Below are 13984 nucleotides of genomic sequence, written 5' to 3'. Positions count from 1 at the left end.
TATAAATAAAAATCATCATTAGCAATTTCTATATTTAAACCCAAAAAAAAAAAATCCATATAACATTAAAATATTTCGTGTAATACACGGGTCATCATCCACTAGTCATTCTTAAATGGCCAAACCTGAATTCACGAAGTATATCCCATAAATAGCGTATAAGTACAAATCTAATCACATTCCACAACGCAGATGGAGCTGGCTTTTGATTGAGAGAAAAGAAAGAAAATCCCAAACCCGTGAAAAGAAATCCAAATACAAAAACAAAAACAAATTTTCCTCACCGATATATACGCACACAAGATTACCACAAAAGAAACCAAGAAAAACCGTAAAAGGGTAAAAATTTGTTTTTCCTCCTCTTCCTCCTCGTCAGTCTCTTTCCCTTCATCTTTACGCCTTATCATCAGTTCATAAACAAACATCACACTCTCTCCCTTTTTTCACTCAAATTCCTCACCTCACGGATTTCGTTTTCTTTCCTCTCATTTTAAATTCCCCCAATTCCCTTCATTTCCAAGAATCCATTTTACCTCGAACTTCCGATCCAGTGCTTCGCCTCTGTTCCCTTCTCTTCTACGCTGCCTACGTGGCCAGATCCATTTCCGTTCCCGTCAATCTAGGCCCCCTCCGCTTTTCTCTCCGCCCGAGAAGTTTAGATCTACATCTACTCCTCAGTACTACATTTTGCTTCAAAGTTTGAAACCGTTTTGTTTATATTCTGCTCAACCACACTGTTATACTCAATACAACTTTCTCAGATCCACTAATGGCGAAACTCGCACAATTCTACGTCGTTTTACTCTTGGCGGTTTCCTTGGTTGGATTCTCCGTGTCTCAATCTTCGCCGCCGCCGGCATCTCCGTCTCCGGGTCCTCAACTCGGATCCGACTCGCCGTCTTCTCCGCCGGCTCCTGCTCCGGCTTCGGGTGCGGCGCCGGCGCATTCTCCAACGGATCAGTCTCCGAGTCCGTCTCCTCCGTCGCCTCCTCTGGCACCAGGCTCGTCTCCGACTCCGACTCCGACTCCAGCACCGTCTGCCGATGATGCGGCGAGCGAGGTCCACAGCAATGAGAGTTCCGATTCGAACCACTCGTCCGGCGGCGGAATGAGCGGTGGGAAGAAGGTGGGGATCGCGATCGGAGTGATATTCGCTTTCGCTTTGGTGGCGGTGGGAGGCATGGTGTACAAGAAGCGCAAGGACAACATTCAGCGAGCTCAGTACGGATACGGAGCCAGGAGAGAGATTCTCTGAAACTCTTCTTCATTCTCATATTCTCTCAACAATGAAATTCAACTTCATACACTACACAAAAAATTTCTTGATGATTTAGAGGTCTATTATTACTGCTATAAATTTCTTTTATAGTAATTAATTGCTTTATAGTTTATATCAGATCATTGCGGTAGTTTTTTTTTTTTTTTTTTTGGGTTAAAATGATTGGTACATTATTTTGAGATGGTGAATTGGTGTTTAGGAGTTAATTGAATTTTCATGCTTCATTCTTTTGGATTTAATATTTGGAGTTAATATGTTTTTTTTTTAGTCGATAATGTCTTTTCAATTACAGATATTGAGTTTAGTTTTAGTGTTCAAAATTATTGTTATACAGAAAGTCTACTTTTGCTTCTTTTCTTTTCTTTTTCTTTTTTTTTTTATTTATTGTGGTTGGTTTATGCTATTAATTTTAATTTTTACGCTACTTTAGATTCTTCTGTTTTGGTTGGTGGAGGAAAAGGGACTGCCAAAACGTAAGTAAATTGTGGCTGATTAATAGAAAAAAAAAATCACATTTTAGTTAATCAAGTCCAAAATTAACCAACATTAAGCTAAGTAAAATTGTGTAAGAATACATAGTTACTATAGTAATGAAGTAAATTTACACTTGCACAATTTACTTTACATTTAGTCTTATTCTTCTTTTACATATCCGAAACCTGATTGACATTTTAGTGAAATATAATATAATGCTAAGTCAAATGTCACTAATCTGATATTTTAGTGAAATATAATTTGATGTTAGGTGTCACTAATCTGATCTGAGGTATTTAAAAATGTGCATATATATAAAATAGATAAAATTAATTTTTTATGAAATTTTTGAATAATTGGAATCAACATATTATTATAGTCCTTCCTTCAAAAAAAAAAATTATTATAGTCTTTAAAAGAAAATTTTATTATAGTGTCTCTTGACCCTAATTATTTTTGTTAATAATGAATTGGATGATTGAGTTCTTGTGATGTTAGAAATTTCTAAATGCGAATACGAAGGATTCTTACCTCTATTATTATTGGGAATTTTGTCATATCTTGGAATATGGTGCGTTGGTAATGAAAAATGGAGAACAATTTTAATGTGCGACTTGCGAGTACCTGTCAAAAGTGTCATGCACATGCACATGCACATGCACATGCACATGCACATGCACATGCACATGCACATGCACATGCGGTAGAAGTAGTAGAACATGACCTGACCCCCATACCATACGTAAAAACGTTGTACGTGGGACCATTTTTAATTACGTGAGAGCCCCACAAAGCAGCGTTGTTCTTTATTATTGTGTTAAAGCGTTGTATTTTTTTTTCTTTTCCTGCAAACTGTTTTTGGCTGTCCCTGACAAGGGCCAGCTATGTTCATTCACTCTCAAAGGTGGAACTGAAAAAGGTGTCTGAAATCTGACTTTTGATGAGGGTTTGTTTGAGGTGAGAGAAATTATACAACTTGCTGCGCACACGTTTACACACGCTACGACTGCTTTCAAATTATGACCTCAACAAGTCAAAAATTCCTAGTTTGGAGCAATTTCGCATTTGTGTAAAAATGTGTGAAATAAAGTATTTCCTGTTATAAAAGAGCATGAATCTTGCCTACTTATTAGAAGGGTTTCTTTCAAAAGTATGAAATGTGAGTTTTTATGAAACAGACATTTGATGTAACTAGCACATATGATAAGCAATTTGGTTATCTAGGCTTTAATAATGCTCTTTGTTGTTGTTTTCATAGTCATTAAACCCTGGTTTATGAGTCGGGTCATCGGTTCAACCAATGGGTTATCGTTCGAACTATAACATCAAACAAAACTTTTTAAAAAATAAATATTTATGAAAATAAGTTTAAGAAATTATATCATAAATATGTAAATTAAACAAAAATTGACATGTTCCTAAATTAAACTAACAATTATAATTCAAAATCAATGTTTCATAACAACATAGTACTCTTTTGATAGAATGAGAGTCTTGGAAATAAGTAGACAAACAAAGAAGTGCATTTTTTAAATTAAAAAAAAAATTATTTTTAAGTTTTCTCTTTTTTAAATTACCATATTATAATACATTAAACAGTAAAAAAAAAGTCGATAAAATATACCTATAAATGTAATTTATAAATTTCACAAACCCAATCGAGTTATTTAAACCCATTCGGGTTACTCAAGAGGCCACAAACCTGCCTGGTTTGACTGGGTCTCATGCAGAAATGACTTATTTTTAAACATCGGATTGGTTTATACTGCATCGTCGTGTTTTAAGTCTGACTAATGGGGTCAGCTTGACCTTTTTGTTTTCAGTTTCATTCTTATTATTAATTCATTAATATAATTAGTTGAAATTTAATATTTTTGCTATTGCTATGCCCATTGGGTAATAGTTCAATTTTTTTTTTTTTTTGGGATGAATACGCTAATTGTTCAACTTTCCCATATGTTTACTCAATTAATAAAAAGAAAATTTGGTAACCAATATCATATGCATGTCAGTCTCAAAGTGATCTAAAACAAAAAGAAAATTACCAAAAATTTGTTTCCGTTTCTTCTCCACTGAGTAGATTGGAAAGAGAGTTTACTTTAAAAATTGTGTCATGCTTAAAAGGCTCCGGTTAAGGCCCTATGAAAAAAGCTATGGGGCACCAGAATTTTTCAAAAGAAAGAGCTATGGGGCAGCAAGTGACAGCAACTATCCACTTTTCTTTGGTCAGACAAAAATGCTGGGCTTCATAAAGGTTGTGTGAAAAGTGAAGAAAGGATGGTTCAGTCCATCATGATTGCTGTGAGATTCCAACTTGTTAAAAATAAAATTACGAAAGAATGATGCTCTAATATTTGACACGACCCTTTTTATATTTGAAATTTTACTGTGGTGCAACCGTGCAAGAATTATGGAAGAAGGGTGCATATAGTGTCCTAGGGAAGGTAATGATTACGATTGGTGAGGTGGGAATTCTTTAAAAATGGTGTTGATGGAGGTGGAGCTTTCTAATCATTGGGTTAGCCTCATCATGAACTAAGTTGCTTCTTTAAGTATGGTTCTTATGTGGAAATGGAGAAAAAGACAGATTTTTTTACAATCATAGAGTTGCATCAAAGGGATCCACAGATATCAGGGAAAATATGCAGCTTGAATTTATTTCTAATGATGGAAGTATTACACGGATGTTTGCATAGCAATTGATGAACATATATTGCATATGCTAAGCTTACATGTAGTTTCTCTTCTATTTATCCTGTATTGACTACGACTTTGGGGAGTGGAGTTAAATAACAGGATTGGGACAGTGGTTTCCCTTTGACAGTCTCTTACTTCCTATCAGCCAGCCGGAACTGCTTGTGCTAGCGCTTACTCTTCTGCAGGAGGGTCAACCCAGCGGCCATGATCTTTTATAAGCTGGATCAAGGCATCAGTTGCACGCTCCATCTCAATTGCACGCTTCACCACCGTCTGAAATACAATCCAACTTTCGTCAAGTTCACACAATTGTTGAGATTGTGAACCACGTTATCATGAATACAACAAAGTACTGGTACTGCAGATGATATGCCAACTACTCAAAGATGTCTTAGTACTATCTTCTGATTTAAGAAAACAAAGTACTTTTAAGAATAACCATTCCACTTTATCACTAAATGGGAAAAAGTGGTCATGAATTAAATGTTCCAGGGAAATTCCCAACTGAGCTATGAAGATACATTCAGTCTCATGATTAATTGACAAAGGATCTGGGGAACTTACTTGCGTTTACATCATTTACAAGCCCCTGTCAAGTCCCACAGTGTGGTTTAGGATTCTAAAGGATGAAAGGGATTAAATGCCAACAATGTATAGCATCAATATGGTTTAACAAATTTGTGTTCAAGAAAAGAAATATAGTTTCTTTCTTGTTCTTGTTTTTTTTACTGAAAATTTTCCTCATTGTTCTATTGATAATTTTTGGATTTTTATGTTCCTAACAAATGACAAACAAAGCAACGATACTCAGTCTGTTTTTATAAGAGCACAGGGATTGATTCCACAACTATTCACTCATTCCTACAATTTCCAAGCTCCATTACAAGTGGTTCATAATTAACATTTGACCAGATCATATCAGTAATTGACAATCACATGATAACTATCTTGGTCCCCAAATCTGGCATGTTATTGATCTCTATTAACAGCATGATTTTATAACATCATTCAACAGGCAGTGACCAAATAAAATCTTACGGTCATATGCACATGAAGGTCAGCAATATTGAAGTTCCAGGTTGCTTCCTGGTCATAATGAAGACATGCTGTGTCCTTGTATCACAGTATCCCCACTCTACTGAAGTTTGGCTGTTAGACACCTTGACTTAGAGGGCAAAATGTACAGGTTTAATTCAGAAACTTGATAACTTTTATACTTATTATTAACTACAACTTAATAATTAAACTAATAAGTTTTAATTAAGTACACTAGATTCATAGAACAGTATTTAAAAGGAAAAAAAATTAATTATGCATAGAACCGTATTTAAAAGGGAAAATTTTTTTAATTATGCATGCAAGTCGTATCATAGGTTGCAATTGAGAGTGGCATGTATCCTAGCTCAATTTTTCTATAGGATGCAAAATTTATTAAAAAACATTTCAGTTAAATCCACAAAAAGATTTCAAACCTTCCCAACATATAGGTCAATCTTTCCAGGAGCACCACCAACATATCCAAAGTCTGCATCAGCCATCTCTCCTGGTCCATTTACAATGCAACCCATGATTGCAATCTGGCACAGTAAAGAAAGAAAACGTTTAGATCAATGACAAGAAATTACATTATATAACATGGTAACTTGGAACAGGAAGTTGATATTCAATATCATCTGATAACAGAACAAAAGGATTAAGTAATTACTGAAACACCAGGCAAGTGTGATGTCTTTTCCCGTATTTGTGCACTTATTTCTTGAAGGTCAAACAAAGTTCTTCCACAGGATGGGCATGAGACATACTCCTGAAACAATGTTTAGGCATATTAAGAAATAGTACAATAGTGTCATTTATTCCTCAGATGTTAAATCCTTTTCTTTTCAGCATAGAAACTACATACTGTCTTCGTATTCCGCATTCTGCAACCTTGTAGTAAATTGAAAGATGTATTCCGAAGAAAATCAAAATCTTTATCTGGGGCTTCTAATAGGACACCATCTCCAAGTCCATCTACTAGAAGTGCTCCAGCATTTGTACCAGCACCAATGACCAAGTCATCCCTGCAAGCAGAAGAAAAGTACCATGATAAAAAAACTACTCATTAGTCCATCTGCCTGAACAAGTGTGGACTAAATTACCTGTGAATCCCATTTGGAAACTGGATATGGTGAATAACAGGGAAGTTCAGAGAATTGTCTCCTAGGTACTCAAATAGCCTGCAGATAAAAGTAAAATTATCAGGATAGGAAAGATTTGTACAATTTTGTGATGAATCCTGTTAAAATTTGAAACTAAGCACCCTGATAGAAAGGGAGACAACTTCTTCAAATATAGTCTATCTGCTGCCTAAAGCCAATGCTTCATTGGGTCACACCAGACACCGGTTTTAGAATCTTATAGGTAATTTTTAAAGGAAAAATGTCTAGGTCACTGGAGCCAAACCAATAGACAATAGAGGTGGACCCTATGATGAATACAAGAAGACTGATTCAAGAATGGTTTTATACTTGAACTCAGGTACTAAAAACGTGACTCCATGTTTGATGTAACTCTCTCTCCACGAGCATATATATAACTTTATGCATAAAATAAATCATCATTTCAGCACCAAGGGGAATCCAATCGGTGTTCTGAACAGACATGGGTCATCTGAACCTACGAAAAGCCAAAGGGGAATGTTTGTCTGAACTTGGTATTCCCTGCAATCCCTACAAGTGCATTTATGTTCCTTTTTTCTTTCAATAATTTGTAAATAAACCTAGTTAGAAAAATAAGAAGAAGTAAATAAACTAAACAATTGGCCTTGAACTACTTGCCAATTGCCTTGGGTTACCATATTTCTTCAATTGACTTATTTGTGGAATTTATAAATAACGTTATCAGTTATTACCTCCTTGCTGCATGCACTCTGCTGATTTTTTCTTCAGTAAAGGGTAGTTCATGAAGAAGCATGGCAGCATCAATGTCTTTGAGGATTTCTAGCTCTTCATAGGGCTCATCGCCACGTAAAGACAAAACCAAACGTGAACCTAGGAGGCAATCAATGAAATATAAAACAAGATATAAAAGTGAAGGCTGTAATGGAATGTGCTCAACTTAGGGAAATGAAAAGAAAAAGGATGCGTTCATGGAAGAACTTGATACTAGTAAAATGCTAAGTGGCACCTTCTGGCAAAAGCTTGTATGCTCCAGTTGATAATTCCTTAAGGTTTACCAAAACCAAGGCATTGGGCAATGGCTTTGTTAACTGCTCTGACAAGGGAGTTATAACCCCCATACTTATATCTATCAGTCTTTTGAGAGCTAGCCGCTGTTCATGATACAAAGAATAATATCATAACATTCCGAAATTGTTTCAATGACTTAAATAATAATGCAGCAAAATGGTTTAATGATATGCTAAGGCAGAACTGATGAATTGAGTGTGTGTGAGAGAGAGAGAGAGACAGAGAGAGAGAGCATATGGAATTCTTTTCCTAAAGTAATGAAGCCAAAGAGAAGTAGGTTTCTTACAGCATCATCATCATCAATTGATGGAAGTTCTCTCAATAAAATTGAGTCCACTGTCGCCAAATCCTAAATCAAAATCAATGTGTCACTAAAATTATACATATAAATTCCACAGACTGTAAAGCTCAACAATCTTTTATGCAACCACATGGAGAAAGAATAGACCTTAAATGGCATGCCAACAACAAGCTTAGCTGCAAGTGACTTGTAAAGGAGTTCTGGCATCTGTATTTGAAAAAATAAAATAAGAGAAAAGAAAAAGGATTTATTAGACTGTTCTTCAGAATCAAACCCCTGCCCCTCTTTCTTTCAAGAAAAAGATTGATAGGAAAAAAAATAAAAGTACTTATACAAGGAAACAAGGTAACCGCAGTCCAAGTAGTACCTTCAACTGATCCAGGGAAACTGACATGAGAACAGAGCCATCACGGTGCAGGACACCTCTATAATCCACCTCCTCACCCTGTACTTAAAATTTTAAATCTGTTAGAAAACTGTAAATAAAGCAATATGAATGCACAATTCTATAACAATTTCCAAAAAATTTAAGATGTACCTCCTTTTGGATTGGCAATTGACCAGTTCGGCGTTGGAAATCAAAATAATGTCTGTGCTTTTCTTCAAATGGTGCCTGATGGAAATAGTGTCATAAAGACCAATTTCAAAGGATCATCTTAATATCACTATTGAGGTGCTTAAGCAAGTTAATTTAATCTTTTAGAGGATATTGAAGTATCCTACCACCCCTTTCTGAAGTTCAGCTGCTCTCATACCAAGGTTGGCCAATCTTCTGCAGGGGTCTATCTCCTCTTCTGGTGGTTCTGTGAGAGAAACTCTAATTGTATCACCCAGACCATCCTGCATATCCAACAGTGTGTTTAAATTTCCAACTACAGTAATTATATGGCTTTGAAAACTTGATGCTTTTGAAGATGTAAAATTTACTACTAAACATTTTTAAAAAGAAAAAAGGATTTTATAAGTGTAGGATCCCACACATGCATATGTGCCAACTAATTTCAATTAAGTTATGTTTGGATGAAAAATTTAAGAAATTTATAGAATTATCAAAATGAAAGAATTTCAATTGATGGGTTTGAAATCCACAGAAAATTAAGTTCACATTGTTTGGATAAGTTCAAAATCAGCACAAGCCTACAACATTATTGAAGTTTGAAGAACAACATATTACCAATAATCCTAGATAGCATAATTCATACTTGACAGCAAATGAACACATCACAACATAACAACAGTATAAGAATTCAAAATGATCATCCATTTCATTGAATATCCAGTTAAACCAGACCTGAAGAAGGGTCCCTATGCCAATTGCAGATTTCATTCGCCCATCCTCACCTTCTCCAGCTTCAGTAACTCCCAAGTGTAATGGATAATCCCAGCCCTGAACATACATTTCAGCTACAAGCAGTCGGTATGCCTGGACCATGACAACCGGATTGCTCGCTTTCATTGAGAAGACAAAATTGTGATAGTCCAAATTCCGGCATATCCTTGCAAACTCAAATGCAGATTCAACCTGTTCAAGGAATGCTGAATAGTATGGCATCACTGAGTTTATATTTATTTATTTAATTATTTTTCAGTGAGGTATGTCATCACTGAACTTGAAAGTAGAAGAAAAAAGCACAAAAGTTTTGCTTGGCAGAACTATAAATAAAAATAACTATTCACCATTCCCCTAGGAGAATCCCCATAGTAGCTCATTATACGATCTGAAAGACTCCCATGGTTGGTTCCGATACGCATTGCTCTTCCATACTTCTTACATTTTTCAACCAATGGAGTAAAAACCTGGTGCAATTGAAAGCCAAAAAAAAAAAAGTTTCAGTACATTCTCAATTACATTGTTGAACAGTTGATATTGACTGACCCCCATTTTGACCATGACAGCTTTACTTTTGGACAAGATAAACTTTCTACAAACATGAATACAGCTAAAGAATAGATGGCAGCATGGTAGAAGAATAATAGCTTTAATCTTTGAGTTCCATCTGGCCCACTGAAGTGAAAAAATGTGCTTGTAAATAACATAAATAACTTCTACACTTCACTGGTTCTGGGCTTAAAAGTTAAAGCCATAAAGAAATTAGAGTATTATCAGGATTTACACACAAAAAATGCGTCAAATTTTGTAGAAGACCATAAAGGTTGTAACATATGTAGGGTCACTTTAAGAAGAACATAAGGGTAGAAATTTGAAAACAGAGACACAGCATTTTTTCATTTCCCCTATTACATGTTCTCAGTCACGTAGCCATCCATGCTTGTAATTAAAAACAATTTAGGAGTTCCCATAAAATCAAAAGATAAGTGGCTTGACCTGCTCTATGTGCTCAAGTTCTTTCTGATAGTCCTCTTCTGTGTACTCTAGCTGCTCAAATTGAGCCCGCCTATCAGCTGCAGTGAATCACCTTATTATATTCAGAATACTTGTCTTCAAGCATCTGAAAACAAAATTAATGAATGGCAAACTGCGTACCAAAATTTCCAGGGTTGACACGTATCTTGTCAAAGCATTCTGCAACCCGCAGTGCAACTGAGGGAGCAAAATGAATATCTGCCACCAGAGGTATATTGTAACTGCCCAGATATGTAGTTAGTCACTAGTTGATCTTTTTATCAAATATGAATATACAGTTTCAAATAATGCCCAACATTCCTTACAATAATTCAGACCTACTTTTTCTGCACAAGCGAGTTTTTGATTTCAAAACATGCATCTGCTTCTTTCTTCCCTTGGACTGTTATCCGAACAATATCTGCTCCTTTGTCAGCTATTCTCATTACCTACCAGCAGATTGGCATTTGGTTCAATGAAAGTTTCCCAGAAAATGAAATGAATGAGAATCATAGAAGACATTTTTTTTTTGGGATAAGTAATCATATAAGACATTTTTTGTTTGAACTCTTCTGCCACTTTCACCTATTTTACTTCTATTTAGTTCAAGTAGTTTATGATATTTAATAAGATGTTAATTGGACACAAAACCATTGTGTCATACCCTGCAAAATTTGAAATTTAGAACCTAGTACTGAGAACAAAAGCACTTTTGGGTGCTGTTGATTCAGACCCGTCATGCTGCTCCAGCGGTAAAACCTAAATTTCCTCATTATTGCCTGGCTTAATCAAATAGACAGCAACATGGGCCATTCAGTAATAATTCTACCAACATAAACATCGCTTTATAAATATAAATAATTGTCATCCAGTTCCCAACACAAATTACATCATATGCCAGTCACCTATATCACATCTGCAGATACGGAACGAAATGTACTTGGTCCAAATCCTTTTGCTATCTTAGAAATACATAGCAATTTTTTACATCGATAAGAATGGCTCAATCAGGAAAGTAAAAGAACCTGTTCAACTGTTGCGGCAACATCTTTAGTGTCAGTTGTGGTCATTGTTTGAATCCTTATAGGATGCTCACTACCAAGAGCCACATTTCCCACCATCACTGTTCGTGTTTTCCTCCTGACAGTTTTGTGTATGGATTCACAATACTTTTGCCTAGGAACTACATTCACATAATTATTCATCCATCATGAACAAAACTAGCCACAAAGACAAAACAGATATACTTATCAATTAGATATTGAGCGTTTTAAATAACATGCATAAAAAACGGTGAACAAAAAGTAATTAAAAAAATTTATCACCACTCAACTGAGGTAAACAAAATTGAGTTTAGTACAACCTTTTGGCTTAGTTGATTATAGAAACCAAAATTACTTTCTGTAATTACACTCCTTTTTTTAAAAAAATTAGAAACTCCATTTGAATTCTCGAACAAAAAATTAATTAATTGAAATCGTGAATCCAATTATAGGAAACCCAAAAAATTTATTAAAAGGAAAAAAAACAAGAAGCTTCTGTTCATGTTTTGAATGATTTCCTGATCTAATCAAAATATAAAAAATATATATATTAGTGCTTAATGGGGGAAACATTTTTCCGGTAATTGGATTATGGGAAAGCTATAACAACATCACATGCCTATTTAATTACTTCTAACAATATCTATCACCAATTCACCCAACATAGTAGCCTCAAAACTGTTGCATTCCTTTTTCAAATATTCGAAGGAACATGAAGCCAAGACATTGACAAATATAACAGAGAGCATCAAAGACTAAACATAACATATGCATTAAGTAATTATACCTAATAGAGGGCTTCCCTCTGATGCCTGCTGAAGCTCAGCAATATCCGAGCCTGGATTTGAGTTCCTTATCATCAAGACCTTTCTTTTACTAGCCTTAACCTTTCTCATATCAGAAACTCTCACAAAATCCATACTTTTCGTGAACCCCAAACTCAGGTCCCTGCTCTTGAGACCCGTAAACGAAGCCGGTACAGCAGCTCCGGTAGCCATTTCTGTTCACCTTCAGAGTCTCAAAAAGGTAATTCAACATTAATTCAGCTCATCAAAATTACTACTTGCAAATTTGAAATTGTACACCCCGTTTAGTTGCCGAGAAAATTGATAAATCATTAACCAATTTTCCTTCAAAATCATCATTCTTTTCGTTCCCTAAACTTTCTCAGCAACCAAACGGGAAAAAAAAAAAGTTTCCTACTTTAGCAGAAAATATTCACAAAAGATAGTAATAATAATAACTAACAAAATTTACCTTTTTTTAGTCTTTTTAACTAATTGGGTATTGATCACTCTATACTATATGATCAGAAGCAGAACTCTCAAATTGTAAACAAAACACTTAAAAACACCAAAACAGAAACAAACACTTGTTTTGATTACAAATTCAAAGTGCTTTTCAGATAAGCCAGAATTGTTTACAAAAATGAATTGAGCTTTATAGACAAAGCTTAAACATGTGGACCTGTGGTTGTAGTTTACCTTAAAAGCTGAGCTAGAAGTGGGCTTTTCAAGGAGAGTGAAAGGGAAGGATCTAGAGGAGGAACCAAAACTAGTGGTAGATGGAGTTTCACTTCCTAGGCCTCTGTTTTTAACGATTTTCTGAATAATGTTTTTCTGAATTTTGGTTTTTTTTTTTTTTTTTTGAACAGTTAGGTGAAAGCAATGTTAGGGAAGAAGACAATAACGTTTTTCTTAGCATCTCTTATCCGTACCATACAAAAGATGCAATTTTTTGCCCACAATATTATAACTTTTTGGCCTTTAGCCTTTTCATTAGTCGAAGTTCTGCTTTTTGGCCACAATATTTTAGAACCTTTTCACTTTGCTATATATATATATATATATATATATATATATATATATATGTGTGTGTGTGTGTGTGTGTGTGTGTGTGTGTGTGTGGAGAAATAGAGGGTTCAAGTTTCATACGGTGTAATATAAATTTTGACAAATTTATGATTGGATTACATTATTTCTGTATATTTTTCGTACTTGTAAAATTTTAAGGTGATCAAAGATCAATAGCAGTGGCATTGATCAACTTTTTAAATTCAAGTTTTTGTAATTTAAAATAATGTATAAAAGACGACTTTATAAATTGAATAATAAATAATATCCAATTGGCATGAAAATTGATGTGTATGTTAAGAACATATAATCCAACAATGCAATTTTCAAAATTATGAATTTAGTAACAAATTATTAGATAATCTAATATTATTTAAAATTACACTAGATATAACTTTAAACTATTCTTAAATGTGTTTTTTTTTTTTTTTCTTCTTTTTCATTAAAGATAAAGTAACTAACGAAAATAGGTGAAAATTTCAATATGAAGATAGAATTAAATATAAAGAACTAAAATAAAAATTTTAAAGGCCAAAATAAAAACTACCTTAATCTTTAAGAATTACAAGAGAACTGTAGTCTATTTTAAAGTTTTGTTAAAAAGTCCCTACCGTTAATCGTTGCTTTAATTTTTTTTCATTCTCCAAACAAACATAAAAGAAAAAAAAAATTGAATAATCAATCTCTTTTCGTCTTGGACACCATCCAAAATCAAATCTTTGGGCTTTCTTTGGACAATCCCAACTCAAAATCAAAACACAAGTTT

General features: G+C 34.5%; 2 protein-coding genes across 4 annotated transcripts; one reads left to right on the top strand and one right to left on the bottom strand.

Annotated features, from left to right (window-relative positions):
* The first annotated feature begins 178 nt into the window (after positions 1 to 178).
* Positions 179 to 1640, top strand: LOC142606913 (uncharacterized). Its single transcript, XM_075778281.1, has one exon. The coding sequence runs from the start codon at positions 770 to 772 to the stop codon at positions 1253 to 1255; it is 486 nt and encodes a 161-aa protein (XP_075634396.1). The 5' UTR covers positions 179 to 769; the 3' UTR covers positions 1256 to 1640.
* A 2744-nt stretch (positions 1641 to 4384) lies between these two features.
* LOC142607346 (4-hydroxy-3-methylbut-2-en-1-yl diphosphate synthase (ferredoxin), chloroplastic) lies at positions 4385 to 12988 on the bottom strand. Of its 3 annotated transcripts, none has more exons than XM_075778796.1 (20): positions 12850 to 12988; positions 12153 to 12373; positions 11348 to 11505; positions 10665 to 10771; positions 10464 to 10564; positions 10305 to 10381; positions 9656 to 9775; positions 9270 to 9500; positions 8702 to 8818; positions 8517 to 8591; positions 8346 to 8423; positions 8126 to 8185; positions 7964 to 8026; positions 7616 to 7760; positions 7341 to 7479; positions 6589 to 6666; positions 6351 to 6510; positions 6156 to 6254; positions 5923 to 6027; positions 4385 to 4723 (listed from the first exon to the last, which is right to left on the bottom strand). In XM_075778796.1, the coding sequence occupies exons 2-20, from the start codon at positions 12361 to 12363 to the stop codon at positions 4622 to 4624; spliced, it is 2226 nt and encodes a 741-aa protein (XP_075634911.1). In that variant the 5' UTR covers positions 12364 to 12373; positions 12850 to 12988; the 3' UTR covers positions 4385 to 4621. The 3 variants fall into 3 exon arrangements, with proteins under 3 accessions (XP_075634911.1, XP_075634913.1, XP_075634912.1); XM_075778798.1 differs by having other exon boundaries at positions 12153 to 12382; positions 12850 to 12960; XM_075778797.1 differs by lacking the exon at positions 12850 to 12988 and adding an exon at positions 12623 to 12826.
* Positions 12989 to 13984: the final 996 nt, after the last annotated feature.

The sequence above is a fragment of the Castanea sativa genome, chromosome 8 (genome assembly GCF_040712315.1).
Source record: "Castanea sativa cultivar Marrone di Chiusa Pesio chromosome 8, ASM4071231v1".
Lineage (NCBI taxonomy): Eukaryota > Viridiplantae > Streptophyta > Magnoliopsida > Fagales > Fagaceae > Castanea > Castanea sativa.
The sequence above is the reverse complement of the archived record's forward strand: the minus strand, read 5'-3'. Positions and strand labels throughout refer to the sequence as shown.